Source organism: Amblyomma maculatum, chromosome 2 (assembly GCF_055883805.1).
Source record: "Amblyomma maculatum isolate TAMU_Amacu chromosome 2, ASM5588380v1, whole genome shotgun sequence".
Lineage (NCBI taxonomy): Eukaryota > Metazoa > Arthropoda > Arachnida > Ixodida > Ixodidae > Amblyomma > Amblyomma maculatum.
This window is the reverse complement of record NC_139345.1, coordinates 98,895,325-98,913,560: the sequence shown is the minus strand read 5'-3', so window position 1 is coordinate 98,913,560 and position 18,236 is coordinate 98,895,325. Positions and strand designations below refer to the sequence as shown.

The 18,236-nt window shown below is 50.5% G+C and overlaps 1 protein-coding gene across 6 annotated transcripts in view; it reads right to left on the bottom strand.

The window, feature by feature from the left end:
• Window positions 1-18,236, bottom strand: part of Ptpmeg (protein tyrosine phosphatase Meg) — a 305,511-nt gene that overhangs the window by 86,826 nt on the left and 200,449 nt on the right. For all 6 annotated transcript variants that reach the window (XM_084594816.1, XM_084594818.1, XM_084594817.1 and 3 more), the window contains one exon: window positions 17,277-17,358. In XM_084594816.1, coding sequence (XP_084450942.1) covers window positions 17,277-17,358 — 82 coding nt within the window. The remainder of the gene's footprint in view (window positions 1-17,276; window positions 17,359-18,236) is intronic.

The following is an 18,236-nucleotide window of genomic DNA, read 5'->3' as shown; positions in this document are numbered from 1 at the left end:
GGAGAGTTCGCATCGGCACCTATGTACAGAGAGGTATACCCACCTGGTGCTTCGTGACTCACAATGAGAGAAACAAATCTCGAACCTATGTATGCTTTCCCGGTTAACTTTCTAGGATCTCGGAGCCGTTTTGTGCACCCTTCTACGGTTCGGCGAAAACCCGCATTCCTACAGGAGCTTTTATGACTCAGCGTGTTACTCCTTGAATGAGTGAATGAATATTTTACTGCGACATAAAGGATGGCTCTCGGCCGCTGCCATACAACATCTCAGTTCTTCCCATTCCTCAGAGCTGCTCAATGATTAGTCGACCTACCTCACCTTACTACTCGAAGAAGCAAGCCGGTCTCAGTGCCATATTTCGCAATGGTCCGTCTCTCTTTTTCTCTCTCTCTCTCTCTCTCTCTCTCTCTCTCACACACACACACACACACACACACACACACACACACACACACACACACACACACACACACACACACACACACCCACACACACACACACACACACACACACACACACACACACACACACACACACACACACACACACACACACACACACACACACACACACACACACACACACACACACACAGGTAGGCCTCCGCCACCTCAATACTGCTGGGTAAAGGAAAGAAATCTCCCCGAAATATGGACACAAAAAGCAGAAATGGCGTCCGATGATCCAGAACCCATAAACTCGGGACCGTACAGCGCGTCACACCCTACATAACGCCCACAACGTGGAGGCGCCGCACACCAACGCGTTCTCCTTTGCATAGCGGATCGGCCGCTCCAAATCTTTCTCATTCGCGCGAATATAGGACACGAACGGATCGAATATATGGAGCAACAGCGCCATTTCATCAACGCATCCCGTGCGTGTGGAAGTTGTGACGAAAAACTATCCGGGGAACCATGTGGGGAACCGTGGGCGGCTACAGCGAATACCCACGCGTTCGAACTTCGCGGGGTCAGCCAAACGAGAACACTGCTGCTCATAATGAGGAGCACCCGGCTACCAAGTCTCACGAAGACGAGCCGTGCTGCCCTGCGAAAGGTAGCACAAGCGTAGATGTGCCTCTGATGTCGTTTACTGTGTGTGTCCGCACCAACGGTTCGAAGGAACCCACGCCTACGGTGTCAGTGCAGAAGCCCAAAATGCAGGAACTATGGAAAAGCAAGCGAATTAAAAAAAAAAAAAAAAAAAAAAACGCCCAGGAGGGATAGAGAAAAATGCTGCCCACGCCGGGAGCCGTCCGATAACGTAAACAGTTTAAAACTTAACATTTTTATTAGTTCCTATTTGCAGAAAGCTGTGGCCGGTGACAAAGATGCGTGACAATGATCTTCAAGGCTCTATGTAATAGATACGACGATCACAACCAAAGGCGAGCGTTGCTACAGGAGAAGGAACCTCACCCTGCAAACAAACAAACAAACAAACGCCTGCCATCTAACGCCTTTTTATTCACTATGGTATAGTTAAAGCACATCTGTCAAAGCATTCATTTAATTTAGATAACCTCAAGGCTTTACAAAATGGCGTATAGCTGCACTGCAGCTGTGGCGCTGCCTCGCTACAGCCAATTATTACATAAAAGGAAGATATCTGTCTTTTTCTTCTTTTTTATATTGCAACGGATCCACGGAAAGAAAGTAATTCGGCTGTCAAAAGAAAACAAAGAACAAATCGGTTTCCCCCAACTGCTCTCGTTCGAGTTACCAACGTAGCGTTTCCCTTTTTATCCAAGCGAAGACAGCACATCAGGATCTGATTCTGTTCGTACGCAATCTACAGTAACCAATAAAGAGAAGCCGTTTATTCTCAATGCAACATTGTGTACGCAGTTCACGATCATATATGCACATCCTGCCATCCGTGGACGTCACGAAAACTCGACGCGTCAACGACGAAACGCGGAAAGCACGAGATGAGTACGTTGGTGTGGTACCAGGAGCCCGAAAGGTAGCTAACACACGCGCAGCGGCCACAGTATGCCGATGACAACTTAAAAAAGGAAAAAAAAAAAAAAAAAAACATGGAAGTACCAGCGGCAGTTTCATTAATATAGTCATTAGTAGTAATTTTGGGCACTTTCCGCTTTAATGCCGACGCACGATCGCGGCGAGTCTTTAATCCCCTGATAGGACTAAGGTGCACGGTGTCCGCCCACAATTAATTTCGAATTCTAGCCCTTATTAGCGCGTTGGTTCACTCTACGATAACAACTCACTCGAAAATTCGGCAGGTATTACGTTTCTGTCGACTACATTATAATGCCTTTGCACTGCACCGACATGAAGCGATTAAAGAAACTAAGCGAAAAGTGTAAAATATGGCCCCGATGCGGGCCACTGCGTCCGTGATTAATGAACGCCTCGTCTACGGCGAGGGAAGCATTCAACAAGCTTAGAGATAGTACATGCCTCGGTACAAACTTCTCGGCGCAAATTAATCTAAAAGTCGAAGTGGAAGTCTCCGGTGTAAAATCAGCTCATTTTATTCTTTTTTTTTTCTCTGCTCTCTTTTTTTTTTCGCTACAGTAGATCTTTCCCAAAACATAAAAAAAAAAGACCAGCGCAAAAAACGGGGACAAAGGAACACATAACGACAGGACGTGCGCCCGTCCTGGTTTCTTTTATGCGCTAAATATGGATCAACTATTTTGATCTTCAACTTCTACTGCTAGAGGAGAACGAAATCCTCTTGGCAGTAGAAAAAAAAAAAAATAGAAGGAGAAATTAAGCGAGAAAGCGTTGAATGTGTTGAAAGAAAAAATAAAAGCGAAGGAGCAACAGTGAAGAGAGATGAAGTACAGCTATGCAACGCCGTAATCACTTATAAAAGGAGCCACGTTTCGCAAGATCGACGTCAAGAATCGTCAGAAGTCGACACGCCGCCACACGGCTTCCTAGGTATCCTTAGACGCATGCAGCCTCACATTTGTTATGACGGGGAAAAGGTGCTTCTCTTCCAGAAGAGAAAGCTATATGTGAACGAAAATTTTGAATCGCCCCCCCCCCCCCCTTCCCCCCCTTTTTTTTTTCGTGACTATACCTATGAAGTCGATACACTTTCGGTGAAAACAACCGCGTGTCTCTCTTCTTCGTTTTCGCACCGCCAGGTTTCGTGCACGCTCTTAGCAGAAAACTTCGCCTATAATGCCTCGAAATAAGGCATGAAAAAATATGGGTGACCACGAAAGTGAGCGGAAGGCGAACCTTTAAAGCACCGTCGGCTTGTCCGACGGACCACATAAAAGTGGTTTCCTTATCAGTACTTCTTTTTTTTCCCCCAATCGACGCCTCGAAAACTAGAGTCGGTCGAAAGAATAGTAAAAAAGAAAAATAACACTCAGCAAAAACCCAAGGCTGATTTGGCAAAGCGCTCCGGGCCACTTACTTACCTCGAGCGGGAGGAAAATATCCCAGGGAATGACGTCATGGGCCAACCCTTCCACGTCCAAATCCACGGCTCCCACAGCAAGCCTAGGGGCGAAGATGCGCGTCGGTTCCTCCGCCAGCGCGAAGACGACGCGGCGCCGGGAGAACTGTTCCTGCCACTCCAGTGGGACACACGCGACATGGCGGACGCACCGACGACGACGGGACAGAAGCTTGTCGGGCACGACCGTAGAGTTGCCGCAAGCGCACTGTCGGACTGCGGCCAGCCTAAACCATCGTGGTGTCAAAATGACGATCCGCAGTGATTCCTCGGGAAACTGCCACGACAAAAAACCTTTCGTGGTCTCAGGACGACACGCCACCACACAACGACACAAGAGTCTCCGTCAGCAACGGCGGCTTCGTCGCAGCACACGCAGTCGATGCAGTGAAGACCCCTTTCGGTGAAACCAACACCCTGGGTTTTCACGAGCAAGAACGGCACACGTGAAAAGCAAAACTCAATCCGTTTGCATCGCGACAAAAAGACTGCGACCGCCTCTGCTTCTTCGCGAACAACACGCAGCCGCCAGGAGGTCGTCCTTGCTGGCCGCGAGGAAAAGGGCAGAGACGACTGTCAACACGAGACCGCGTGACGCGCAACACAACGACGAGCTGTTGCGGTGCGCCAGGGAGCGGTGTTTCGTCAGCAGCGCACCGAAGGATGACGCGGCGCCTCTTTCTTCAAACTGGGGATGGGAAGTCCCCTCGAGCGCCCAATTTTGCGCAGCCTTCTAAATGCGGCCGACCTTGAATGCGAGAGCACGCACGCGCGATAAGGGAATTAACGCTCGCCGCCTAGTAGTAGTAGTAGCAGTGGAGTGCGCGGGCCTTCGAAAACAGGCGCTACGCCGACGCGACTCCGCCCACGCCGGCTAGCAACCGAGGCGACAGTGGACGCTCTCAGCATCTCAAAGCCACGCGCGGTCGCCCACACGAGCAGGTACTACAAACACACGCAGCGCCGGACGGCTCTTCTCGCATCGACGACGACGACGACGACGACGAAGATCTGCCGACCTGCAGCGCACGCAAGCGCCGAGACCACTCTCTCGCATCATGAGCTGCTGCGCATTTTCTTCTCCCACCTCGCGATTGGCACACCTTCTCTCGCCGATATCCGGCCGTCGTCTCGCTTGAGTGTACCCAGCCGCTACTACTACCCACGCTCACCAATGGAGAGAAAAATAATAAAGAGAGAATGGGATACACACGCCTTGTGTGTGGCAACTCTTCGCTCGCCTCGACGACGCTACGTCAGCGCACGCTCAACACAGTTTTGCCAGAGGACGTCCCGCTCCGTCCTCCTCTCCCTCTTTCTCTCCCACCGGCATGAATCACAGGCACGCTGACGGTGATCGCAAGCGGCGTAGAAAGAGGAAAAACGAAAGCGAGCCGAAATAAAATGAAAAAACAAAAGGGAAGAGAACGGCGGGAGAACTTTCCCCTTTGGCGGCGATCCCGCCACGAGTGGATGGTTCTTTCATCCGAAACCGGCGTGCCAACCGCGCGCGGCCGACAACTGCTCCATTCACAAGACAAACCCGGTGGCGAGTAGCGTATCACGAACACATGCTCGCTCTTCACAACAGCGACGTGTCACGACGGCGAGGCGAGAGGGACGGTGCGAAACATAACTCGCTTCGTTCGGTGGTTCTGTTTTCCTCGACGTTGTGAAAAGACAAGGTGGCCGCCTCACGTTTCTCGAAAGCGCTGGCGGGCGGGCATGCGAGCGGCTGCTTTTGTGGGAGCCGCCGACTTTGCGAGCCGAAAAAAAAAAAAACGAACCCGCACACCGAGAAACCGTAACACGGTTTCGCGACCCTCTTCCGCGCAGGCGACCTCCACGGGTGGTCCGAGCCTGCCACACACGCACGCACGATGCTCGGCGTTCAGTATCCTTCGCTTAAAAGAATCGACAGGCTACGCTAAGGCACAGACCTAACGACGCGCACCGCTTTCGTTGGACAAAAACAGCAAGCGAGCCCAAAGTGTATGACCGCAGCGGCCTTGGCACACGCTACAAGAGACGATGCGATGAAAGCAGGCACTACTCGGCGACGTAACGAAGTTGTGGGGCCGATGGAACACTTGAATGCGCACGCGTCGACGCTTGCTTCTCACGAAGAGGATCCGAAGTGCACTGTACAGCTCTACCACACCACGGTTTCCTCTAGTCGAACAACAACACTCTCTGAGGTCAGGACACCAGCGCCGACCGTGAAAGCCGGAGCAGCACCACACCGAACAGCAAAACCGCGCACAACTATGACGCCGCGTCGAAGCAGGATCCACCGAAGCCGCGTCCCCTACAAGCAGCCGCGCGAGATCCGGCGTTCACACCACGCCGGCACAGAGGCGAGGACTGGTCGCTAGCCGGTTTCCGACCGCGCAAGGCACGGTTAGGAGGAGGTCACCGAAAGAAGACCAGGGTACAGAAGAGATGCAGACACGGGCCCCGGGGGCGGTCGGCGGGCGATAAAAGGAAAGGGGCAGAACGTGGCAGAAAAATGGAAGCGTGGTTGTCCGATACGGCTGACGGGAGGAGAAGAGGTGGATGTCCGTGACGCCGATGCAACTCGTATATGCAGCGAGGTGTTCGATCGACGCGCAGATGCAGGCTACTTCGCAAGCAAGCACACACACAAACACGCACGTGATTGCACTTGCAGGCTCGCGGGTGCCACCGCAGGAGCGGCCCAGTTGCCGCCGTAGATGGGGTCACTACTGCCGGACCGCCAACGAGGCCAAGCCCCGCGGCAGAGGTGCCGCCCCGGGAGACGTCCGCGAGGGATGCACGGAGGAAGAAGGACCGGAAGAAGCGCCTTATTAAGCCCAAACTGCTCAGCGACCCAGAAGCAGCAGCCCGCGCGGCGACGCCGAAGCTCGTCGCGTAGTGTGAGAAGGGTAGTACTGGCGCGAGGCAGATGAAGCGTCCGCTACGGCGCCGGAACCTGAACCGCTCGCGGGGAGCTGCACAGCGGCGTAGTACACGACGACGCGTGCGAGGGCCACCTTCGAATAGGTCGCCCGCGGCGGTCACCGCCGCAACCGCGATGATGCCATCAAACAGGTGAGGCGGCGGGAAGTTGCACGCCGCTGAAATTTCCCCAAACGAGGCTGTCTAGCTACAACAGACATTCCCCGGCCATCTCGGCTCAGGATCGAAGAGAGTTTGGCGATGCGACGTCGGCCTGCAGGGAGAAGCGACGGATAAGGGCGGTGGTGGTAGAGTGCGTCTCAAAGTTAGCGGTCACGCAAGAGCCAGTGACGTCCCGTCTTTCTTCGGTCTTTATACGGGAAGTATAGCGGCTACCAATCCTGCTGCCGCCGTGGGCCGAAGGACAAAGCAAAGAGTTTCAACTGTTGAACCCGTCCGCGCAGAAGGAGCCTACGTAGGATTAAAATTCCAAACTGACCAAGCACAAGAGAAGCAGGTGCCAAATAACCCTCTGTCCTATACTATACTTTATTGAGGAAATCGCGACCGGAAAGACGCAGACGTTTCTTCGTCCTTGAGGTACGGAGACCCGTTCAAAATCACACATGACAAACGCTCGGAATGAAAGGGAAGGGACAGCACGAACGACAGAGGAGCGAAGGACCTGAGACAATATACAGCGCTCAATTATTTCATTCGAAAACGTTCTCCATGACGTAACAAAAAAAGGAAGGCATGCAAAAGCTTGAACATGTACTATCGAGAAGAACTCCGGGACAACCAAACAGCGATTTGAGAGTATGGTATTGTTACCTTGCGTGACAGCGATCGTTTGATCAGCTATTGCACATCGAAGCAGTTAGGTTCTAATTTCACCATGCACAAGTGCTGGTCTGGAATGAACGAATTAAAAACTTTATGCAAATGCAGATGCAGCTAGCTCCTGGCGACGAATGCTTTTATTGTTTTTTTTTTCCCCTTGCATTGTTCTGTTTATTTCGCGCTCCTTGATGCCATGCGCAGTCGGCTAGCCCTGTCTCGCAAGCTATTTTTGTTTGTTTGCCTATGACACACTTTCATACGCGGTACACGAAAAAAAAATATTCAAAGTAAATACATTCAATTTCGCCAGCTGTGAATGCAGTAGAAACCGATTCGTGCTGAAACGGTGAGACAGTCCCCTAGATGTTCAATTATCACGCATAGAAAAAAAAAAAAAAAAAAAAAAAAAAACATTCTGAGCTCGGTTACGCACTTGTTGAATTTCCGCTTGATCAGGCCACGAAATGGCGACCGAGGCCAATGGAGGAGTTTCAATTCTGGCGCGCCAGTAACGCGCGCCGGAACACGGTAGCCGGCGATAACCACAGCCCGGCACAGCGATCGGGCGCCCCTGAACGGAGGAGAGTAACAAATCCTGCAGGAAGTCGCACGCGCAGGCCTCGGCACGACGCCGCGATACGCGCCGTACATCGAGGATTTAGGGGGCGACGGTGGATCAGGGCCCGATACGCCGCCGTGTATTGGGCTGCTCTCGCATGAGGAAAAAACGTGACCCGACTTCGACAGCGAGGCGCACGATCGACGCGGTCGAAGAAGGGGAACGGAAAGAACGTGAAACCGAGAGACGCGCGGCGGCAAGATGCGCACGCGACCGTGGTCGCTACGCGGAAAAAGAAAACACGCGAGAAATGAGAGAAACAGTAATTACGAAAAGGCGAAACAACGGACCGCGCGGACCTACAGAAGGGAAGAGGAGAGGTCACGGCCGCCACTGTAATAATCCACCCGCGCGCGCGCACAAAACCCCCGGTTGAGTGGAGAAGCGCGCTCGGCCTTCCTGTAATCTCTCTACTCGCTAATCCGCATCCCTGCGCCGCTGTCTCCGGTCGGCGGGCGCGAAGCGACGCTCGCAAGCGGAGCGAGTTGCTTCGGCTAGGCAGCCGTGCGTGCGCTACCGCACCAGTCCGGGAAACAGGAGAAGGTCGCGCATAAACACAGGTTCCGACCTCCGCACCGAGCACCCGGTATTCACCTGGCGGAGACAACACGGCGAGCGAGAAGGATAAACGGGCGCTGCAGACCGAGCAAGGGGACATCACGGGGCTTCGCAAAAGGCGAAGCACATATGCAACTAAAATGCGTACAGAACCCAACAAATTACGTGCGTTGAAATAGAGCAAAGATAGCAGCGAGAGAGACTAGGTGAGGCGGGCGTGGAATGGCAGTCGCCAGAAGTCGGCCAGCGAACACTCGCTGCGTGAGCAATCTAGTACTGACCGCACTCAACAACGTAACGACTCACAAAATGCAAAAAAAGGGAAAACTTCCGGAGCTCGATCGCATCTCTTTTTTCAAGGGCGAAGGAGTGAACAAGCGACCTCGACGGCCATATCGAAACATAACTATCGCTTCCAGCAGCATTCGCTGTAAAATGCTCACGCCTCGCACCCTCTGGTAGACGTATGTGTTCCCTTCACACTTCGAACTTCTCCCCATTAATCTGCTGACTGCATCCGTTTCCAGACTGACGAACATTTCATGATGCGCCCTTTGCGTATACCATGCACAGTGCTGTTAATCTATAACGGTGCAAGCTGCCAGAAAGAAACATGCACTAATTTTGCGTTTACCGCTTCGCCTTGTATAAGCGTGAAGGACCACCACAACTGATTATGATAAAAATGGTTGAATCAACCCCCTCCTCTGTAGAAGAACGGCTGATTGGGCGAGTTGGTGAACCATGATGGACAGTAATATACGTGCACCGTCGCTGTCCACTTCTCCTCTTTGTCTCGCCTTTTTTCGCACGTATACTACTGCCCCTCCTCTCCTCCGCCCGTATTGCGAAAGCCTACAAACAATACAGCTCTTCAAAAGCATACCACCAGACAATTCCGTGACTGACGGTTTCTGCACAATGACTATTTTACAGGGACTGTAGCTGTTTCCTTATTTTATATTTTACCCATTGACCCTTGCGTCTCGACCCGACAAGAAACTCTTACACGCGCGCGTTCGTTCGTTCGTGTGTGTGTGTGCAAACGTCTTTGAAAGGCTCACAAGCAATACAGCTCGCATATATTCGTCGAATTCGAAACGGTGAACGGAAGATGACACGTATACCAGTCCGAACAACGGAGCTGTGACCTATTTCGCCGTAGGCGAAGGGTACGAGAAAAGAAAACAGAGGAGAGAGAGAGAATGCACTGCGAGGGAGAGAGCGACCCAGGGACGACACGCAAGCAAGCAAACCCCAAAGGGGGCGAGCGTGGCTCAACAGAGACAGCACTGGTGACGTCGTCGCCACAGGTCCTGGCCTGCGGCCAGAACTCTGTCACCGGCCAGCGGCACCATGTCTCCACGGTCACCGTTTGGCCTTCCTTTTATATTATGATTTCCCCACCACAGCGCTGCAAAGTCACTCCCCCACCCCCCCCCACCCCCCCTTTGTTTTTTTCGAACCTGTTCATAAGAGCAGTTTACTACGTGCCACGTACATTTAAATTTCATCAAGAAACGGCAGGTGCATAAAGTAATAACAAGAAAACGGTCTGCAACACGAGAACTGTGCTCAAGGAAAAAAAAAAAAAAAAAAAAACGATACGAAAGAGAAAAAGAAAGCCCAGAATTTAGGACCTCACTGGCTGACTGACAACCTGGGACCTGACAGTACCCTTTGGCTGTAGGTCGGGAAAGCGCTTTGTATTCAGTAAAGCTTCCATGAAAATAAACTTCGAAGTGAAAAAAAAAATAAAAAAATAGACAGCAAGGGCAGAAACAACAAACGGAACGCAGAACGCGCACACGGCGTCGTCACGAATAGATAAATTTCCAAAAACAGGAATGGAAAACAAACGAAAGTAAAATTTGAATACTACGGCAGGCAGCCGCGCACTGACAAGCAAACCAATGCAGAAAAAAAAAAAGTCCTAGCGTGGGAAGAACGTCGTCTACGGACGTTGACGTCAGGGAGGGAGAAAAAAAAAAAATCAGACGAAAGCAAAGATAGAAAGAAACTCGCCAAAATGTCGGCGACCGCGAGCGCGAACGTAAATGTCGGTTCATCGAGGCGACCACGCTCCGGTTGCCGATAAAACGTAGGCCGAGCCAACGTTACTACGAGCGGGGGACCCCCCAAATCCCACCACGTCGCTTGAGCGCCGAACGGAGGCGGTCGGAGGAGGACGTGACGTATACGGGATGGCGAAACATCCGATGGGAGCGCAGAACATAAACCTGTTCTGCGCGCTCCACCGGGTTATTTGCGCATTTTAGAATATACGATTTTTCCTTTTCTTCCTTACTTTCTTTCTTCATTCCTTCTCCCTCTGTCATTTCTCGTTCCCAATCTTTTGGCGTTTTCTTTTCCCCGGGCCCAAGTGTTCGAAGCGCCGTATCGCCTCCGCACGACCGGAACGGAAAGCGCGCAATTTAATAAAGTCTTCGGCGAAACTCGAGCGCGACCAGAGGGCTGCCGCGAAACGGTGCGTGGAAGTTCAAATGTGATGCAACGGAGGAGAGAGAGAGAAAGAGAGAAGAAAAAAAAAAAACGGAAACGTGAGCGAGGTGATGATGACACCCCTTAAAAATCACCGAGCCCGTCATGTCCATAAAAAAAAAAAAACAACCGAAGACACCACAGTCTAGCAAAAAACGATGATAATAAATCGCCGCGCAGAAGGCGGATGATTAAAAACAGGAAAGAAAGAAAGAAATAAGAAAGAAAGAAAGAAAAAGGGAACAAAGAAAAGAAAAAGTTATCTGGGCGGCACTTCTACTTCCGCACTGACTCCGTCGGCTTTCTACTTTTCTTTTCCGTTCTCCGATCCTCCAAACTGTCGCTCCGCTTATTCTGAAGGCAGCAAAAAAAATTTTTTAAAGAAATTCGCTCACGGATGAAACTTTATTTTAACCTCGTCGTGGAGGTCGGTTTGGGTTTTCTCAATCCGAATTACGTCAGTTGAGAGCTGCGGCTTTTTATGATCTCGGCGCCGAGGCCGTCCGTGCGAGTGAAGTAGTTTGGATACTAAACGGCCCACGTGGACCTGACAGTACCCAACAGTGCGCAACATCGAGACACGGGGGCAGAGGTAAAAAAGAAAGGGGGGGGGGGGGGGGTTAAGCGCGGTAGCGCCTTTCTCAAACCATCGCGCTCAATGTAAGCAGCAACGCGCGGAAAAACGGGTGGCACTCAGTTCGAGAAACGTAGTTACTACAATTAACGTTGCTCAGAATACGCTGTCAAAAATTGGAACAATGCCTATTCAATATTTTTACCAGCTGGACGACCTGTCTAAATGCACATTAATTTATTGTAAGAGGAAGCCACAAAAGGATCACTCGAGATGCGTTGGAACTAATACTGAGCGCGGTTAGCGCGCATGAATGGCATCGTGGGGGTAAATAATGACCGAAGGACGGGATGCAAAATACAGCACAGTGGAAGGCTCCATCGGTATATATCCGATCGTCGCCACAGTTGGGATCAGATTTCGCAATATCAAGCACAGATGTCAAGCACAGAAGTCAAGCACTTTAACCACTAAGCCACCGGTGCTGATTCCACTCCTAGCCGAAAGACCACGTCAAACTGAACATGGAACATGAATTCGGTTTCTTTTTTCTTTTTTTTTTTTTCAAAAATTGGGGGGCGTATGTAGGAGAGTCCGTCGTGAGTCAAGGATATTTTTTTTTACTTGATTGATGGCCGTGCTATAGCACGGCCATCAATCGGTCAACAGCGTGAACCCACTCATGCGGCATCGGAAGCGTCCGTCAAATGCCCACGCGCAGTGGGCAGCGCCTTTCTGCCGGTCAAATCCGCGCAAGACGCCCACGGCTCGGGGCACGGCGCGAAGATCTCCAAAGGTGCGCCGCCGAAGCTTCCATGCAGGCAGTTCGGCGTGCGTCATCGCCGAGCGCAGCAAACCCTAATCCGCCCCCACGTTTAACGAATGGAGCCACTAGAAGAGGCGACAGTGTATTAAGTGCCATTGGCCTACGCAGTGTTCTCGTAACACTAGTGATGTGATGCTATTTTCAAGATGACGAAGCCCGTGCGGCGCCTGTGCGCATTAATTAGAGCTCAATTATGCCTTCATTATATTGTTACGATGCGGCAAGCCGATGAAGAGAGACGACAGAACATGACCGATGGCGATGGTAGATGACGTTCAATGAAAGATGGCGGACCTAGCTCGAGCGCGCCTGCCTACACCAGTGCCCGGTTCTTCTTTCTTGATCGTCCGTAACAATATTATTTCAGTACATTCATTTTTCTATGTGCCCTCTCACCCAATGCTCTTTGGGGGCCTGTGAGGTATAAATAAATAAATATGACATTTTCAAATGGAGTAGAGCATTGTTCTGCCGAACATAGCGTCGTTTCGTTTCCTGCGCCCAAAGGGCAATGGTTGCTGTAAACGAGAACGGCGGCGGATTGCGGATTCATGTTAACTTCGGTTCAAGTTGGTAACCTCGGTTTATGTAACTATAAGGGTATAAGCGTCTACAAACTTTTGCGTCTCAAATCGATACTAATTCTGAAAAAAGCTCCGCTCTCCTGCTAGGTGCCATCACGTAAAAAAGAAAGTAAGGCATGCTCATGCGAGCACAAAACAGGTACAGCGGCAAGGAGGGGAAAAATTTATAGTTACCTAAAGTTTCCCCCCTTTTTTGACCAGAATTCTGTAACTAGATGCAAACCTTGCGCTTACTGTAAGTGGAAACGTGTTGAGCAGTTATCCTCGTCGAATATGCACAACGCGCCAGATCTTTTAAAAAGGGTACAAGAGATACGAATTAGGGTACAGCGGAGACTCCATCTCAAGCCCCATCGCAACTGCAGTTGCTACAAGAAGGTATACTCATGCATATTTTCCAAAACAAATACCACGCCGAAGGAGAGAATATTACGGAAAAGCCAGCAAGAGATAAGTTGGAGAGAGTTGGAGAGAGCTGACAAGGCTCGAGACGGAAATTCGCTTGTTCCTCTACAGCCCTTCAAGCACTGGCCCCATTCTTGTCGGATCAGGCACCCGCATGGGGCCACATTTCTCAACGCTCGGAAAGAGGTTGCAGCACCGGAAAAAAAAAAAAAAAAAAAGAAAAGAGAGAGAGAGAGAGAGATTCCAACACACTATAGCGCAGCAAAAGACGAGGACACAAGAGCGAGAGACGAACACCACGAGTGCTCGTGGTGTTCGTCTCGTTCTTGTGTCCTCGTCTTTTGCTGCGCTATAGTGTATTGGAATCATGTACCAACAAGCCCAAAAAACCACGCTAGAGAGAGAGAGAGAGAGAGAGCAAAGAATGAAAACATGCTCGAAGAGCAAAAAGTAAGAGGTAAATGCTAATCGCGTGTGCAGCTCAAACCATGACTTATTAGACAGCTCGCACCAGAAAAAGAAGACAGAAGAAATGCTCAAGAAACTGGCAGCAAGAAAAATATCCTCCGGACGAGTCAGTGCCCTCGGTGCCCTCCAGTCGGAGGAACTGCGCCCAAGAACAGGAGGCTGCCGGTCTCTATACACATACCTTATTTTCTATAGCTAAAAAGAAGGCGGGGAAAGGGTCGTTTCTTCTTCTTCTTCTTTTTTTTTTCTCTTTTTTTTTTTTTTTTTGTCGCTGCTACCAAGGGGAAGACTGAGAAGGCACCGTAACTGCGCAGGCATATACGCATCTGACGAGTCCCACCCCCCCCCCCCCCCTTTTTTTTTTTTTCTTGCGGTAAGCAGAACACTACCCAGCTAAAACCCAGCTCACCTCTCCTACTAATAGCCCCGCCCTGCTTCTAAGGGAGAGACAGTGCCACACTGCAATTCACGGGTAAATGCGGCAAAGCACCCTTCCCTCTCACAGAATCGCTTGCAAGTACTGGGCTGATTTTGCGTAAATGGAGAAGGGGAAGGGGGGAGGGGGGGCAGAGACGCGACCTCAGAATGTACTTAAGCTCGTACAGTAAACAACTACGAGATTTCATCAGGGCGCCTTTACGCGCACGCTCCATAGATTGAACATTCTCCCACAAAAAAATATGGGACCATTATTGCACTTTTCCCGCTGAAAATTCCCCCCCCCCCCCAAAAAAAAAAAAAGAAAAAAAAAAGGGAAGGGGGAGTAGGCAAGCCCACCCCCATAGGTAAATCCACTCTGCATAGTTGCTAAAATGCCAGCTATATGCCGATAAGGCGATCAGGGCAAGGTGGGGTAAGCTATTGTTGCTGTATATGATCCTAGGAGCATATACAGGGAACACAGTTTACAACTTTACACCATCTAAACGCATGCCACAAAGCACAGAACCGCCTCCGTTCGCGGCCTATATGGTCTTCCGTGAATCCGCCATATCTGGCGGGAAGTTCGAAGTATATGTGCTCTAGGCGGTCTTTCAACATACTCGTAGCCTTTCTCAGCCTGCACAGTACGGCGGCCGGCAGCAGCTGCTGCTGCGATACACGGCCCTGTTGCGTGGGGACACATATTCTGGGAAGCAATCCAGATGAGGTGGCGTCGAATTACGCAACTCAACTGCAATAGATCGCACACGCGCACGGAAGGAGAAGCAAACACGTCCGCAGTTTTTACACTCTCATTGCAGAAACGAGGTGGAGAGAGAGAGAGAGAGAGAGAGAGAGATAGGGAGGGTAAACATGGGAAAAAGTTCCGCCGGAAGAGAGAATTGATGAAAACTTCGGAAAAGTAGAGAACACTCGCGCTTTTAAGATGAGACGATCATCGGCGGAAGTGAGGAGGTGTGTGAGGCCACGGAAGGAAGAGGGCAGAGAGACACTCGCATATACAGATGGACGCGAGTAGGGCGCTTAGAAGACCACTCCGGCAGCTTCCAAGGAACGATTCCTCAAGGAGACGCAAGAGCGCACCAAAACACGCCTGCTTTGTCTTAAGGGTGCGCACTAACAGGCCGCGCCATCGTGGCCAAGTGCGGAACAGCCGGCAGGGTGGTCTACCAGGATGCCAGAGAGTTATCGCCAGACAGAGAGGCAGGCCGCGCTGGAGTTTCTTTTGCAAGTCACTCCGGCGGCTGCCAGGACGGCCAAAGTGGGTCGAGCGAAGGGCGGGAGGAGGTGGAGAGGGCACTTCCCAGAAGCAGAGCGGTAGAGCATCGCCAGATCGCTGAACCGCTCGCGGCGGGACGCGGGAAACGCGGGAAACGCACGCTCCAAGGCCGTGCGGCGGACGCTCTCCGGAAGAAGGGGCACGCGACTACGCCAGATGGACACACGGGATGCCAGTCCTTCCGGTAAGAAGAAAAGTTCGGTCGCGTAACCATCGCGTAACCTCGAATTGCAATCGCGAAACGACTCCCTCGGCTTCAGAACTGGGGACCAGGTACCAGAAGTGAACTTTGGAGCATGTGCTGGAATCTCATATTATTCGCTGTCGACGACAACGCCAGGGCTAGTGGACAGCGAAAAAGAAGTAAAAACGTGGTACACCATAAAACATGACAGTGCAGCCCCCACTCTGCACTTTCAAAACTATATCATCTAAAGCACTGCACCTCAGATGCCTTGATATTCACGTTCTAGTTCTCACGTTGCTTAGGCCAAATTAGCCCATTCACAGAGTACAAAGGCACGGAGACACATTAAACTGACCATGAAAATATCTATACAAGTTGCGTTTCTTCAGTTTGGTTTTGAAAGTACAACAAACGCTGCAGCCTATCTCGGCACTACGAATAGCTGCAAGCATGAAATGCACTGTGGGAAAGGTGTAATTCTAGGATAGCTCTCCCCAAAGATGCTCGCTTCCAGAGTGCTGCACGTTCCTCCACTGGTTTGAAGCGTTGAGTGGCAGCAGTGCTGACCAAAAAGTCACAGTCACAGTCTTCTTTTTTTTTTTTTTTCAGATCTATACATCTATCTACGGCCTAGACTTCAATCAGGCTACATTGAGGATGGCTGCTAACATGCAGGTAGGCTCCAAAATTGCAGCGATAAAAATTGATGCTGCTGCTATCGAAGAATGTCTGCTTATTTTGATGATGCACGCCACACCCACATATGCCACGCTTTTGAAGACTAAATTGACTCCAACAATTACACAGAGCATACTATACGTAGCGCTCGTCCAAATCTGTTGTGCAGATCACAAACATGCTTACTTGCAAATTGCTGCTAGGCTGCACTGTCACATTGCTTTATTCTGCAACCATAGCAGGGGTTCCATAAAAAGCGAGTGAGGCACAGATGTTGCTCTGGGCCTCTCCACATCATTTGCTGGTGCAAAATGGTGAACAGGCCCTGAGGGATGTCATTTTTGCGTGTGAGTGTACCTGATGACTTCACTAAGCTTTATACCGAAGACTGTTACTGCTAATGCTGCTCCAAGTACAGTATTTAAGCATTTATTCAAGCACTCAATGCCGTTAAATAACGTACCTCTCTTCCCTTCTCACTGGTGGTTTCAACAGGTGCTTTGGTCTTGAGCATTATTCACAAGACGGGAAGCCCAACATGCTCCTATGAGCAGGGATTTAGGCGAACTGTGCATTAAGTCTTAGAACAAGCAAGACACAGGAGAGGCTGTCCAGTGTTATGTATGACCACAGTGGCACATAAATCCATCAATGTGTTATGTGACACAACTCGGCGTAAGAAAAACCCTGAAAAAAAAATGCAGAACCAAGGTGATGCGATGTAGTCCGAGGTACTGGGGCTGGGACGCATCAGAGTCATCGCTGCAGCTGCCGAACTCCGGGGACCTTTAGTCCAGTTTTGTTGTTGCGAAAGACAGCTGTCTTCATGTTACACGCATCAACTACGATTGCAGACTAAAGGCGGACAAGGGAGCAGATTGAAACGAGGATCTGATTCCATCACACACGCTGGTTAGGAAAACAAACATGCGACACTGACCATTATCAGCTCCGGAAGGGAGTCGTCATCCGCGTACCGGATCATCTTGGGAGGAATGGCAGGTGTAAATGCTTGGGCATCCCTGCACAGAGGGGAGAGAGAGAGTCCAGATGTCTGAGAAAAATGACAAAGGTAATAGTTTTCACGAAGCACTCAGGCAATCACCCAATTTTTACTGTCCGCACTCCTATGCTATCTGGGGTGCTGTAAAATCAGTACACTGTTGCACATATTTTTCAGAGACCAGTAGATAAGCTGGGTGACCGTACCGTGATACCGTACCGTGATAAGATGACTGTACCAATACTTAACCGTAAGGGATTGCCAGATGGACGCAGCAACTATTAGGAAAATTGTCTACATTCCCAGTGCCCTGTCACCACAGTCTTCTCAATACCCATGAGGGAGTCTATGGGAAGCAGTCAAAAGGCATGCATGATGCCCAACTTCCAAGTCAGAGACGTACTGTGCGACTGTCAAGTCTTTTAATGAACCACCAAATGCTTGCAAGAGGCAGGGTAGGGCATTTAGCTTCATGCCGAAAAGATGAGGCTGGTTGTCTTGTCGGCCCAGTCTCGTACTTATCTCTTTTTTGTGTCGTGTCTTTTGGCTGGTTTTAAGATGAACTAATACAACTCGCCCAGTCGTCAATCATGCCAACAGGGTTGGTTACTTTGCACCAGGTTTGAAAAGAGGCACATGGTCTACAGCTCCATGTTCCACTGGGATGGTCTGGCAAAAAAGAAAAACTGCTGAATGGAATGGTTTCCGCCTACTCTTGATAGAGGCCAATAAAAGTGAGAAAAAGTGCCTCAGAAGACAGTGAGAAGATGTACAGTTAAAGTTCCCAGGAAATGGCTGTCATAGGAAGGGGAACACCACCGAACGCAGCGAGTGCGGCCCTAACACTTCAAGACATGAACAACAACAATTCTTGGGAAAAGCACACAACGAAGTAGA